This window comes from Chiloscyllium plagiosum, unplaced genomic scaffold (genome assembly GCF_037043375.1).
Source record: "Chiloscyllium plagiosum isolate Xiang-an unplaced genomic scaffold, Cpla_swu_hap1 HiC_scaffold_3, whole genome shotgun sequence".
Taxonomy (NCBI): Eukaryota; Metazoa; Chordata; class Chondrichthyes; order Orectolobiformes; family Hemiscylliidae; genus Chiloscyllium; species Chiloscyllium plagiosum.
In genome coordinates, this window is record NW_028270141.1 from 54,258,385 (window position 1) to 54,273,562 (window position 15,178).

Genomic DNA, 15,178 nt, shown 5'->3' on the forward strand with positions numbered 1-15,178 from the left:
AAAAAAGATCAAGATGTCTGTGTACTCTTGTCATTGAAATTCACACCTGAATTTCAACAATGTTAAACTACATAATTATCTGAGGCCCAAATTACCAGCATCTTTGGACATAAATGCATAGGACGCTGCAGCCTGTTTGTTAGAACATCAAATTTGTTAGCAGTGCGATGTCTACAGTGTTCATTAGATTTGCCTGGAGCAGAAAAGAGATCAAGTGTCATGGTTCTGATCGGTTCTGATCAGTTCAGAGAAACAACATTGGTATGTTTCCCAATGATAGATTATATACAGGTTCAGCAAAGATCCTGTAGGAAACCATAGAAAAATAACAATCAACACATTCCTATTTCTAAAGAAAGCAAATATTATAGATGCTGGAAATCTGAAAGAACCATAGAATGCTGCAGGTCTGGTAGCATCTGTGGAGAGATAAACAGAGTTAACATCCAGTATAGGGATACAAAGGCGATTTTTGCAAGGTTTATGAAGGTTTGTAGCTCAGGTTGAGGTTTAGAGTGTAGGTTTGCTTGCTGAACTGTAGGTTTGATATCCAGACGTTTCATTACCTGGCTAGGTAACATCATCAGTGGTGACCTCCAAGTGAAGCGAAGCTGTTGTCTCCTGCTTTCTATTCATATCTTATAAAGATAAATAGATATAAATAGAAAGCAGGAGACAACAGCTTCGCTTCACTTGGAGGTCACCACTGATGATGTTACCTAGCCAGGTAATGAAACGTCTGGATATCAAACCTCTACAGCTCAGCGAGCAAACCTACACCCCACAAAGGAGATTCACCAGGATTTTACTTAGAATGGATGGATCTCAGGATGTTTTTTTTGGAACAGGGAAAGTTGCAGGAGGGAGCTGATTGAGGTGTATAAGATTGAGGGACAAATGAAGTAACCAGCTAGCCACATTAGCACCACCCCTAAATCCAATGGAATCCTCTTCTGTAGATTATAAGTTGCTGCTGTACGTGTCTGGCAACAGCCTTTCCATAACCTAACTGAATCTATCTTTTTAAGGGAGCAACTGAACTGTGATAATGTTTTCGGTGTAAACAAAGAATGTTGAATTTTTTTGTCAAGAAATCTCTGAATATTCTCGGGATGGGTATATGAATAGGAAGGGTTTGGAGGGATATGGACCGGGTGCTGGCAGGTGGGACTAGATTGGGTTGGAATATCTGGTCGGTGTGGACGGGTTGGACCGAAGGGTCTGTTTCCATGCTGTACATCTATATGACTATGACAGCAGGGTGTACCTGGAATGCAAGTGATATTTCAATTTGTGCAACACACATGCTGGAAATGCAGTCAGTCAGTTATTTCTTCATAGTCTGACTGACCATGAAAATAAACCTTACTATATATGTAGCAGAGGAGACTTGAGGAAAATCTTTTTTACCTAGAGAGTGGTGGGGTTCTGGGGGTAGTTGATCCAAGAAACCTCACAACCTTTTTTCCAAGTACTAGGATGAGCACTTGAAGTGTCAGAATATTTAAGGCTATTGACCTAGTGTGGGGAAAGTGGGATGAGTGTGGGGGGTAGTATATTTTTGGCAGTACAGACTCGATGGGCTGCTGGGCCTTTTCTGTACTGTATCATTCCATGCTCCTGATATTTATAGTCGACATCACATTGCACATTTGTACACAGATTTAATGATTAAAACTTTGAAGTGAAACTTATTTCTTAATCTGGGCCTTGTTTCTTGGCTCTGGAGAGCAGATTATTCATCCTCAGATCCCCAGTGTTGACAGTGTTACGTTTTCTTATCTGGTTTTATTATTTTCATTGCTGCTTCATTGTAGTTCTCCAAATTGGATTTCTTTATATTGGTATACAGATAATACAACCCCTAAGATTATTCAAAGCATACAAATTAGGTATGTGCACAATGAGTGAGTGACACATGAACCAAAGTTGTACCTTACATTTACAATGTGAAACTGTCACTTTGGAAAAAACAATCAGGGATGATGCATGCAGTGTCACTTTTGGAAAATATGGCATCTTGGCCGTACACAGACTCTTGTTTGAGCAAGATCACAAGTTTGAAAGGAAACTTATTGCATACAACTGAAGAGGCAAAATAAGTTCAACAGACCAAAGTAAGTGGCTTTACCTTGTATCTGGCTGCCTTTGTCTTTCTTGGTCGAAATATTGTGGAATGTATGCTACTTCTGAACTCCTACATTTCAAACCCTGATAGTACAATTAAGCATCATTTCTGTTTGTATTGAAATAAGTATGATACAGCTGATGTTCTTACCAGTGAGAAGTCTTGTAAATTGATCATGTCTAACTGTCTCACTTAACTATACATCCCCATTCTTGCCACTCAGCAGCATTGACATATCATCATGCAAATTAATCTAGTGTGTCCCAGTTTTAAGCAATGTGGATGCAGATGCAGCTTGAAGCTAGCTATGCCAGTCCCTCGTGACCGACTATTACAAAAGCATTAAAAAGGCAACATTCCTATTCCCAAACAAAATTAAAAATTCACTTGAAAGAATGACTTCCTGTTTTTAAGAATGCAGGAATTTCATGTTAAGCAAAGCAATGAACTTTTGATGTGTCCTGTAATTAAGATACACGATGATATCAGCAAATAAATCTCATTGGAATGCAGATCATCAGCTTGTTTAGTGTCTATGCCAGTGATAAGCTGGTATGTACAAAGTCGATTGTTTGTTTATTTCTCATGTAATTTCTTTTCAGCATGTCCAGTGCATGCCCCAATTGTGCGATAATTTGTTTCTTCCTTTTCTTTATTCTTGGGATGAAGCCGTATCTGATAAAGCCAGGACTTATTGTCCATCCCTTATTGCCCTTGAGAAGGTGGTGGTGAGCGTCTGCATGAATACTGCATTCGATGTGCTGTAAATAGATCCACAATTCCATTAGGAGTTCGGAGTTGATTTTTTGACTCATTGATACTGAGGGAATAGTGTTATATTTCCAACTCAAGGTGCTGAGTGGCTTGTATGTGGTGCATGTGGTGGTATTCTTCCCATATATCTGCTCTTCTTTCAAGCGGTGGAGGTTCGTGTGTTTGGAAGGTGATGTCAAAGAAATTATAAAATTTGAAGGGTACATGCAAGTTGTTGCATGCAATGTCTTCAGAGTTAACTGAAAGTAATTTTATTTCCCCTACACTTTGATGCTTCTGTCATCACTTAATAAAATTGTATGAGTCCAGTCTTTGACCAAACATTTTTAAGGAGAATAAAGAATTGAAGAAGTAGTTAATTGTGAAGAGGAAAATTTCTGTTGTGTTTGTTAAATTGTCTTTGTTTTGGTTTTGCTCTGCAGGGTATGGAGAACGCTGACATGCCTTCAGTCACTTTGATAGTAGGCTGCGGTCTCTCATGTATGGCCCTCATCGCTCTCGCAGTCGTCTATGCTGTGCTATGGAGGTGTGTACCTTCAAACTCATCCATTGCTGATTTGATTGTGAAATTATTTAAGGACAATGTTTTATTGTTCGAATGAACAGCTAAGACACCTCCTTGAATGTGAATATCATTGGCAAGGAAAGCATTTGTTGCCATCCCTACTTGCCCTTGAAAGCATTTGATTTGACCAAATAGCTGGAGATCTTGTGACCATTTAGGCCAAAGCAGGTAAAGTAAGGTCCCAAAAGAGGTTAGTGAACAAGATAAGTTTTTATGACCATTGTTGGTTTCTTTCACCCAGATTCCCTTTTTTACTTCTTTTAAATAAATACAAATTCCACCACTGGCTGAGGTCAGATTTCAGTCTATGCCTGTAAAGCATTAGCTTGAGTCTCCGAATTACTAGTTCAGTGACATGACGACACGACTGTCTTCTAATATTTGTCACAAGTTGCAGAGAAAATGTTTTCGTAGATGGTACAGACTACCGTTGTCAATATCGGTATTTGGAGTTTGGCAGTGGTCATTGCTGAGGGTTGGGCTCGTTCACTGACTATCTGAGCTTCTGTTGTGATCAGACAAAAGTTTATTTCACTTCTCCTCCAATAATCATCTCCAATAATCAGACCAGGACTTTTTAAAATTAATGCAATTTGAAGAGATAAAGTTTTGCAAGTCTTCAATCAAAAGGTTACATCTGTGTAACAAGTTGATCAATTTTATGCAGCAAATTATGTAATAATTGTACTTTGTTTAGGACAATTAAGCAGAAGCATACCAAAGTCACCAGATAAATTAAATATGACCTGTCAGTTCGAGTTGTAATACATCACTTGCTATTAACTAGTTTATTGTTGCATGCATGTTACTATGCTCTGTTTAGTTTTCCGTAACAAAAGGAAAAATAATAATTTTCATTACTTGTGCCTAATTCCTGTGAAACTGTTGTGTACTCCCACCTCTTTTGGTGTGTTCATAGAGTCATCGAGATGTACAGCACAGAAACAGACTCTTCGATCCATGCCAACCAATTATCCCAACCCAGTCTAGTCCCATCTGCCAGCATCCAGCCCATATCCCTCCAAACCCTTCCTATTCATATACCCATCCAGATGCCTTTTAAATATTGCAATTGTACCAGCCTCCACCACTCCCTCTAGCAACCCATTTCACACAAGCACCACGCTCTGCGTGAAAAAGTTGCCCCTTAGGTCTCTTTTATATGTTTCCCCTCTCAACCGAAACCTATGCCCTCTTGTTCTGGACTCCCTCACCCCAGGGAAAAGACCTTTTCTATTCCCCCTATCCATGCCCCTCATGATTTTATAAGATCAGCCCTCTGCCTCTGATGTTCCAGGGAAAACAGCCTCAGCCTATTCATTCTCTCCCTATAGCTCAAATCCTCCAATCCTGTCAACACCCTTGTAAGTCTTTTCTGAACTCTTTCAAGTTTCACAACATCCTTCTGATAGGAAGGAGACCATAATTGCACACAATATTCCAACAGTGGCCTAACCAATGTCCTGTACAACCGCAACATGACCTTCCAACCCCTGCATTCAATACTCTGACCAATAAAGGAAAGCATACCAAACGCCGCCTTCACTATCCTATCTATCTGTGACTCAATTTTCAAGGAGCTATGAATGTGGTCTCCAAGGTCTCTTTGTTCAGCAACACTCCCAAGGACGTTACCATTAAGTGTGTAAGTCTTGCTACGATTTGCTTTCCCAAAATGCACCACCTTGCAATAATCTAAATTAAACTCTGCCACCTCAGTCCATTGGCCCCTCTGATTAAGATCCCATTGTAATCCGAGATAACCTTCTTCGCTGTCCGCTACCCCTCCAATTTTGGTGTTGTCTGCAAACTTACTAACTCTTATGCTCACATCCAAATCCTTTAGATAAATGATGAAAAGTAGTGGACCCAGAACCGATCCTTGTGGCACTCCACTGTTCACAGGCCTCCAATCTGAAAAGCAACCCTCCACCGCTACCCTCTGTCTTCTACCTTTGAGCCAGTTCTGCATCCAAATGGCTAGTTCTCCCTGTATTCCATGAGATCTAACCTTGCTAATCAGTCTCCCATGGGGAACCTTGTTGAACGCCTTACTGAAGTCCATATAAATCACATCTACCGCTCTGCCCTCCTCAATTCTCTTTGTTACTACTTCAAAAAACTCAACCATGTTTGTGAGACATGATTTCCCAAAGCCATGCTGACTATCCCTAATCAGTCCTTGCCTTTCCAAATACATGTACATCCTGTCCGTCAGGACTCCCTCCAACAACTTGCCCACCACCGAGGTCAGGCTCACTGGTCTTTAGTTCCCTGGCTTGTCCTTACCATCTTTCTTAAACAGTGGCACCACCAACCTCCAATCTTCCGGCATCTCACTTGTCACTGTCGATTATCTAAATATCTCAGCAAGAGGCCCAGCAATCACTTCCCTGGCTTCCCACTGAGTTCTGGCGTACACTTGATCTGGTCATGGGGATGTATCCACTTTTATACATTTCAATACACTCAGCTCTTCCTCCTTTTGTAATATGGACATTTTTTCACGATGTCACCATCTATTTCCCTACACTTTATATCTTTCATGACCTTTTCCACAGGAAATACTGATGCAAAATGCTCATTTGGTATCTCCCACATCTCCTGTGGCTCCACACAAAGGCCGCCTTGCTGATCTTTGAGAGGCCTTATTCTCTCCCTAGTCATCCTTTTGTCTTTAATATATTTGTAAAAACCCTTTGGATTCTCCTTAACTCTAATTTGCCAAAGCTATTTCATGTCCCCTTTTTGCCCTCCTGATTTCCCTCTTAAGTATACTCCTACTGCCTTTGTACTCTTCTAAGGATTCACTTGATCTATCCTGTCTTTCTTTTCCTTAACCAAACCCTCAATTTTTGTCATCATCCAGCATTCCCTATACCTACCGGCCTTTCCTTTCACCCTAACAGGAATATACTGTCTCTGCACTCTTGTTATCTCGTTTCTGAAGGCTTCCCATTTTCCAGCTGTCCCTTTACCTGCAAACATCTGCCTCCAATCAGCTTTTGAAAGTTCTTGCCTCATACTGTCAAAATTGGCCTTTCTCCAATTTAGAACTTCAACTTTTAGATCTTTTTCCATCACTATTTTAAAACTAATAGAATTATGGTTGCTGGCCCTAAAGTGCTCCCCCACTGACATCTCAGTCACCTGCCCTGCCATTTTTCCCCAAGAGAAGGTCAAACTTTTCACCTTCTCTAGTAGGTACATACTGAATCCAAACACTTTCTTGTACACACCTAAGGGTTTAGATGGAGAGGAATTTGTTAATGCTATGGCAGTCCCAGGCTATGTTTGGAAAGTTGAAATCCCCTACCATGGGCGGCACGGTGGCACAGTGGTTAGCACTGCTGCCTCACAGTGCCAGAGACCCGGGTTGAATTCCCACCTCAGGCGACTGACTGTGTGGAGTTTGCACGTTCTCCCCGTGTCTGCGTGAGTTTCCTCCGGGTGCTCCAGTTTCCTCCCACAGCCCAAAGATGTCCAGGTCAGGTGAATTGGCCATGTTAAAAATTGCCCGTAGTGTTAGGTAAGGGGTAAATGTAGGGGTATGGGTGGGTTGCGCTTCGGCGGGTCGGTGTGGACTTGTTGGGCCGAAGGGCCTGTTTCCACACTGTAATGTAATGTAATCTGTAATAACCACCCTATCATTCTTCGAAATAACTGAGATCTCCTTACAAATTTGTTTCTCAATTTCCCTCTGACTTTTCGGGGGTCTGTAATACAATCCCAATAAAATGATCATCCCTTTCTTATTTCTCAGTTCCACCCTGGATGTGTTTCTGGTAATATCCTCCCTCAGTACAGCTGTAATGCTATCCCTTATCAAAAACGTCACTCCCCCCTCCTCTCTTGCCTCCCATTCTGTCCTTCCTGTAGTATTTGTATCCTGGAACATTAAGCTACTAGTCCAGTCCATCCCTGAGCCATGTTTCTGTAATTGCTATGATATCCCAGTTCTATGTTCCTAACCATGCCCTGAGTTCATCTGCTTTCCCTGTTAGGCCCCTTGCATTGAAATAAATGCAGTCTAATTTATCAGTCCTACCTTGTTCTCTGCTTTGTCCCTGCCTGCACTGACTGTTTGACTCGCTTCTTTTATTAACTGTACCTGTCTCTGATTGATCTCTTTTCTCACGATCTCCCTGGGTCCCATCCACTCCTCCCCACAACCTTAAATCGTTCTGACCAGCTCTAGCAAATCTCCCTGCCAGTATATTTGTCCCCTTCCAATTGAGGTCCAATCAGTCCTTCTTGTACAGGTCATTTCTAGCCCAGAAGAGATTCCAATGATCCAAAAATGTGAATCCTTCTCCCATACACCAGCTCCTCAGCTATGCATTCCTCTGCTCTATTCTCCTATTCCTATCCTCACTCACTTGTAGCACTGGAAGTAATTCAGATATTACTCCTCTTAGAACCTCCCTTTTAAAATTTGTGCCTAACTCTCTGTATTCTCTCTTCAGAATCTCAACCTTTTCCCTTCCTATGTCACCGGTTCCAATGTGTATGATGACCTTCTACTGGTTCCTCTCCCCTTTTGAGAACATTCTGCACCCTCTCTGAAACATCCTTGATCCTGGCACCAGGGAGGCAACGCACCATTCTGAATTTTCGCTGCTGGCCACAGAAACATCTGTCTGTGCCTCGGACTAGAGCGCCCCCTAACACAATTAATCTCTTGGAACCCGATGTACCCCTCATTGCATTAGAGCCAGTCTTAATACCAGAAACCTGGCTGTTCGTGCTACATTCTCCTGAGAATCCATTACCCCCTACATTTTCCAAAACAGCATACTTGTTTGAAATGGGGATAGCCACAGAGACTCCTGCACTACCTGCCTACCTCTCTTACCTTTGTGTTTTCAGCTGTAATTACATTGTGTTATCTGAGCTAAAGACAATTGGAAAGAAATCCATTGCAAGATGGTGGAGAATATTTAGATTAGATTAGATTAGATTAGATTACTTACAGTGTGGAAACAGGCCCTTCGGCCCAACAAGTCCACACCGACCCACCGAAGCGTATACCACCCAGACCCATACTCCTACATTTACCCCTTCACCTAACACTACGGACAATTTAGCATGGTCAATTCACCTAACCTGCACATTTTTTTTGGATTGTGGGAGGAAACCGGAGTACCCGGAGGAAACCCATGCAGACATGGGGAGAATGTGCAAACTCCACACAGAGTCGCCTGAGGCGGGAATTGAACCCGGGTCTCTGGCGCTGTGAGGCAGCAGTGCTAACCACTGTGCCACCGTGCCGCCCACCGTGCCACCCATTTGTGGAGATCTACCCCTTTTGCTGCTCTCAAAATTACAAAATGGGTTTCCTTTTGTGTTTGTGTAGGTACATCCGATCTGAAAGGTCGATTATTCTGATAAACTTTTGCTTCTCCATCATCTCATCCAATATCCTCATCGTGGTTGGACAAACACAGACTCGGAATAAGGTACCAAAGTCAAGCATTTGCAATAGTCTTTTTCTTTTAAATCTATGAAAATGTCAAAGTCCCAAGACAAGAGGGTAGCATGACTTCTGTGCTGCCTGTGTGGCATCTACAGGATATGTGAAAGCACCAGTCTGAGCCAGTGTTCCCTCGTGGTTTGTAGTTTAGTGTGTCTGTTGATGCATCTCATTAGGCTGTGTGGCACAAGCTCTGCAGAAAACATGTAGCCTCAATTTGATTGAAGCAGTTGTGGTAGCAGTTCTGACTTTTCATGCTGAATTCATCAAGATATTAGTTGTTTTGTATTACTGGAAGGCTAAAGTATGTGAGAATCTTCAAGGCTACACGTGCTATCGTAAGGACAGACTGACAGGCAGAGGGGGTGGGGTAGCCACGTTGGTAAGGGATGATATTCAGTCCCTTGCGCGGTGGGACCTAGAATCAGGGGATGTAGAGTCAGTGTGGATAGAGCTGAGAAATTCTAAGGGTAAAAAGACCCTCTTGGGAGTTACCTACAGGCCCCCAAACAGTAGTCTGGATGTCGGATGTAAGTTGAATCAGGAGCTGAAATTGGCCTGTCGCAAAGATGTTACTACAGTTATGGGGAATTTCAACATGCAGGTAGACTGGGAGAATCAGGATGGTATTGGACCTCAAGAAAGGGACTTTGTGGAGTGCCTCCAATATGGATTCTTAGAACATCTGGTGCTGGAGCCTACCAGGGAGAAGGCAATTCTGGATCTGGTAGTGTGCAACGAACCAGAATTGATCAGGGACCTCAAAGTGAAGGAGCCATTGGGAAGTAGTGACCATAATACAATAACCTCCAATCTGCAATTTGAGAGGGAGAGGGTACAATCAGAAGTGACAATATTTCTGTTGAATAAAGGGAACTATGGAGCTATGAGGGAGGAGCTGGCCAAAGTTCAATGGTGCAATACCTTAGCAGGGATGACAGTGGAGGAACAATGGCAGATATTTCTGTGTATAATGCAGAAGATGCAGGATCAGCTCATTCCAAAAAGGAAAAGGCATGGGTGGCCGTAGCTGATGCGGGAAGTTAAGAAACAGATAAAGTTAAAAGAGAAAAAGTATAACATAGCAAAGATGAGTGGGAAAACAGAGGACTGGGAAGCTTTTAAAGAGCAACAGAGGATTACTAAGAAGGAAATATGCAGAGAAAAAATAAGGTACGAAGGGAAACTGGCTAAAAATATAAAGGAGGATAGTAAAAGCTTTTTTAGGTATGTGAAAGGCAAAAAAATGGTTAAGACTAAAATTGGGCCCTTGAAGACAGAAACAGGGGAATATATTACGGGGAACAAAGAAATGGCAGAAGAATTGAATTGGTACTTCAGATCTGTGTTCACTGGGGAAGACACAAGCAATCTCCCTGAGGTAACAGTGGCTGAAGGACCTGAACTTAAGGGAATTTATATTTGCCAGGAATTGGTGTTGGAGAGACTGTTAGGTCTGAAGGTTGATAAGCCCAGGGCCTGATGGTCTACATCCCAGGGTACTGAAGGAGGTGGCTCGAGAAATCATGGATGCGTTAGTGATTATTTTCCAGAGTTCGATAGATTCGGGATCAGTTCCTGCGGATTGGAGGGCGGCTAATGTTGTACCACTTTCTCCCACCTTTCTTAAAGCAGGAAATTATAGTCTGACCTCAGTGGTGGGAAAGATGCTGGAGTCTATTATAAAGGATAAAAGTACGAGAGATCTGGATAGTAGTAGCAGGATAGGTCAGAGTCAGCATGGATTTATGAAGGGGAAATCATGCTTGACTAATCTTGAATTTTTTGAGGATGTAACTCTGAAGATGGACGAGGGAGATCCAGTAGATGTAGTGTACCTGGACTTGCAGAAAGCTTTTGATAAAGTTCCACATAGGAGGTTAGTGAGCAAAATTAGGGCATATGGTATTGGAGGCAAAGCACTAACTTGGATTGAAAGTTGGTTGACTGACAGGAAACAAAGAGTAGTGACAGACGGTTCCATTTCGGAATGGCAGGCGGTGACCAGTGGGGTACCGCAGGGATCAGTGCTGGGACCGCAGCTTTTTACAATATATATTAATGATATTGAAGATGGTATTAGTAATAACGTTAGCAAATTTGCTGATAATACTAAGCTGGTTGGCAGGGTGAAATGTGATGAGGATGTTAGGAGATTACAGGGTGACCTGGACAGGTTAGGTGAGTGGTTAGATGCATGGCAGATGCAGTTTGATGTGGATAAATGTATGGTTATCCACTTTGGTGCCAAGAACAGGAAGGCAGATTACTATCTAAGTGGAATCAATTTAGGTAAAGAAGCAGTACAAAGAGATCTGGGTGTTCTTGTACACCAGTCAATGAAGGTAAGCATGCAGGTACAACAGGTAGTGAAGAAGGCTAATAGTATGCTGGCCTTCATAACAAGAGGGATTGAGTATAGAAGCAAAGAGGTTCTTCTGCAGCTGTACAGGGCCCTGGTGAGACCACATCTGGAGTATTGTGTGCAGTTCTGGTCTCCAAATTTGAGGAAAGACTTTCTGGCTATTGAGGGAGTGCAGCGTAGGTTCATGAGATCAATTCCTGGAATGGCGGGACTACCTTACGCTGAAAGACTGGAGCGACTGGGCTTGTATACCCTTGAGTTTAGAAGACTGAGAGGGGATCTGATTGAGACATATAAGATTATTAAAGGATTGAACACTCCGGAGGCAGGAAACATGTTTCCGCTGATGGGTGAGTGCCGAACCAGAGGACACAGCTTAAAAATACGGGGTAGACCATTTAGGACAGAGATGAGGAGAAACTTCTTCACCCAGAGAGTGGTGGCTGTGTGGAATGCTCTGCCCCAGAGACTGGAGGACCAGTCTCTGGATTCATTTAAGAAATAGTTGGAAAGAGCTCTCAAGGATAGTGGAATCAAGGGTAATGGAGATAAGGCAGGAACAGGATACTGATTAAGGATGATCAGCCGTGATCATATGAATGGCGGTACAGGCTCGAAGGGCAGAATGGCCTACTCCTGCACCTATTGTCTATTAATTTGGGTAACAGAGAGAAATTGAGTGTTGCCTTGCTTAGAAGCTTAAATATTCGACTAGAGTTTCCCATATTGTATGTTGTGACTCGCATTGGACTTGTGAGATTAGATTCAGAGGTCACAATCCAGCTTCATTACTGTGAAGCTCCTTGAGTGCTTGTCTTTTTAGACAGGCCATGGCTTCGCTGATCAAAGCTTAAGGCCTTTGGCTTATGCCATAAAAGCTGGAGGGCAAAACATAAGGCTTTCAAAAACTAATCACTTTGCCTCACCTCTCTCAGTTCTGTGCAATCCACTACCATCTGCAGCACACCCACCACTGCTCCACACAGTGAGGGGTCACAGCAATTTTCAACACTCTAAATGGGGCCACAGTGTGTAAATGTGTGGAAAGCACTATGCCAGACCATGTCAGTTACTAAATACAGTATGTTAGGAGTGCTGGAGACTATAAAGGAGAGTCTCAAATTTGCCGCTTAGTGTTCAAGTTCCATGGCTGGTGTTCTGAAGAAAGACTTAGATGCACTGGGGATTTTCAACTTGGAAAAATATTATTCCTGAAGTTATCTTTACACTGGATATTGGTAATTCTTCACGTAGAGACTGAACACTCTGTGGGGTAGACTTCCACATGGAGATGTAAAAGCATTGGAACCAACTAGATGTTGGAGTCTCTTAGGATGAATTAAAATTGGTCACATTGGTCAATACCTTGTGATCTTGTTGAAGAAGTTGAAGTTAATCATATTTGAAATGCAATGTGGCCCTCTTCGGAACAGAGAGAAAAGATAGCTCTTGTATCTCAGCATTTGATACAGAGGTTTTGCATGAGACACATTAAGCTTATTCTTTATATCAAATTTAACTATCTGCCTTTGTTGCATTCTCTGTTTGTTTAATAGAATCCCTACAATGTGAAGCAGGCCATTTGGCCCATCGAGTCCGCACTGACACTCCTGGTGTTGCTGACCCTGTCAACCTGGCAAAGATGAAAGTGAATAGGTCGAGCTGCCTGGCTGCTCTATTTCTCTGATATCAGGGACAGCCCTGTCTAGGTGTCTGCAATCCTGTCAATGGGCTCCAATTTGGGTGCTGAGGGCAGACTGCTGCTTTGGAGCTCACCTCCATGTGGGGATGGGTCTGGCATTTGTCAGCAAGTGGAGAAAGTCTCTTCCAATCAGGATCTTAATTATTTATATATCCCATTCAGCTTTCTGATTTGGCAGCTAATTCCAGAATTTGAGAAAACTCGGGAACATTTTCACTTTCAGGACATTGTGGAATATCGCCGCTAGTGACAGAATTCATTTCTTAATGTTGAAAGAATAAGAAGGAGATGAGTTATGTACTGACTGGCCAGTCTGTTGAGGCAGTCATGGTGAACGTGACCTTTGAATGTTTCAATGGTTTTTAGTTTGTTATTGGGTGGGGGTTGGTTTAGCTTAGTTGGCTGGATATTTGGTCTGCAAGGCAACATGAGTTCAATTCCCATACCAGCTGAGGTTCCATTCAGGTTTCCACCAGTCATCTCTCTCCAGTGCAAACACAGTCCTATGGTCTGATGAGACTATGGCAATCTGACTTGATTTTGTTGTTGAAGCTTGTCGCTCAGATAAGACAAGTCACTCTCGATCTTATTGTACTACCACTTTGGTGTGATTGTTTGTGATAACTTTTTATATTTGATATAAAAAAGCAAGGTTTTTTTACACATTTCTGCTCATCTCTCGCTGCTTTTGATCTCTTACTAACACATTCCAAGTAAAGAGCCAGCCTCTGTGAAGGAATTAAGCACAGAGTATTTTGCTTGTGTCACTCTTTATGGCACTGTTTCAGTCACTGTGTCTTCAGTGATTTGACAGAAAATTCTGTACATCAGATAGTGGACAAAGCATGCCAAGGGGTGAAAGTAAAGACAGATTTGCAACGATCCCAAGGGCAGTATTGATACTTTTGTTTGTTTGGTGACGCAGATACTGAGGTTGCAGCGCTTATGAGACATAATGGCCCACCCTGGACAGCTCTCTGCAGTGAAGAATTCCACAGGTTCTCTGCATTCTGAGAGAAGAAATTCCTTCTCATCTCTATTTTAAAGAGCAACCCTTTATTCTGAGACTGTCCCACAAGGGAAACAATTCTTGAGCATCTACCCTATCAAATCCCTTAAGAATCTTGTATGCTTCAATAAGGTCTCCTCTTATTCTTGTAAACTCCAATGAATCCAGGCCCAACCTACTCAACACTCCCATGAGAGAGTCTCTCCATACCTGTATCAGCCGAGTGAGCCTTCTCAGGACTGCCTCCAATGCCAGTACCCCTTCATTTAGATAAAGACATACCTTCGTATAACTTGCATAATTTTAGAAAAATCAACCTACTTTTATATTCCATTCCCTGTGAAATAAAGGCCAACGTTCTATTTCCCTTTCTTTTACCCAACTGAAATTGCATGCTTTTTTTTTGTTATTCAGGACAAAGACCCCCAAATCCCTCTATTCTGTGGCTTTCTGAACCCTTTCTGCACTTAAGTAATATTCAGCTCCGCTAGTCTTCCTGCCAAAGTGTATAAGCTCTCAGTTTCCCAGATGATTCCACCTGTGAACTTTTTGCCTTAACCTCTCTATACCTCTGCAGATTCTGTGTTGTCCCCACGGTTTGTTTTTTCCACCCATTTTTGGTTCATGTGCAAACATAGGTATAGACATTCACTTTCCTCATCAGTCATTGACGTATATTGTAAATAAATTGTCACCTGAGCAGTGATCCCTGTGGTACACCACTAGTTACAAGTTGCTGTTTTGAAAATTCCCTCCTTTATCCCAACGTCTCTGTCTACTATTGGTCATCCAATCTTCTATCCATACTAATATACTACCTCCCAACATGATAGATTCTTTTCTTAGTTTTAGTATTAAGTGGCACTTTATCAAAGCCTTCTAAGGGCTTTAACACAGTTAAGCAATCTTGTGTCAATGTCATGGACATCACTGGGAATAAATAGTACCAGATGGGCAGAGTTTAACAATGTGAAGAAGTTAGAAATGTATGTGGGGAAACAAGTGGATTAGACTGATTAACACTGGGCAGTAGAATTTGTAGAATAATCTTTCAATAACATAGTAGTAAGATATACTATGGTAAAACCTGCCTGGTAGATCTCATGCCTTATAATGTTTAATCTTGATGTTTAATAATCAGTGTTATAAAGAAACCCAAGTG

At 42.1% G+C, this 15,178-nt stretch overlaps 1 protein-coding gene across 15 annotated transcripts in view; it reads left to right on the forward strand.

Annotated features, from left to right (window-relative positions):
• adgrb3 (adhesion G protein-coupled receptor B3) overlaps window positions 1–15,178 on the forward strand; it is an 858,467-nt gene that overhangs the window by 652,385 nt on the left and 190,904 nt on the right. For all 15 annotated transcript variants that reach the window (XM_087979341.1, XM_087979352.1, XM_087979359.1 and 12 more), the window contains 2 exons: window positions 3,325–3,428; window positions 8,824–8,926. In XM_087979341.1, coding sequence (XP_087835467.1) covers window positions 3,325–3,428; window positions 8,824–8,926 — 207 coding nt within the window. The remainder of the gene's footprint in view (window positions 1–3,324; window positions 3,429–8,823; window positions 8,927–15,178) is intronic.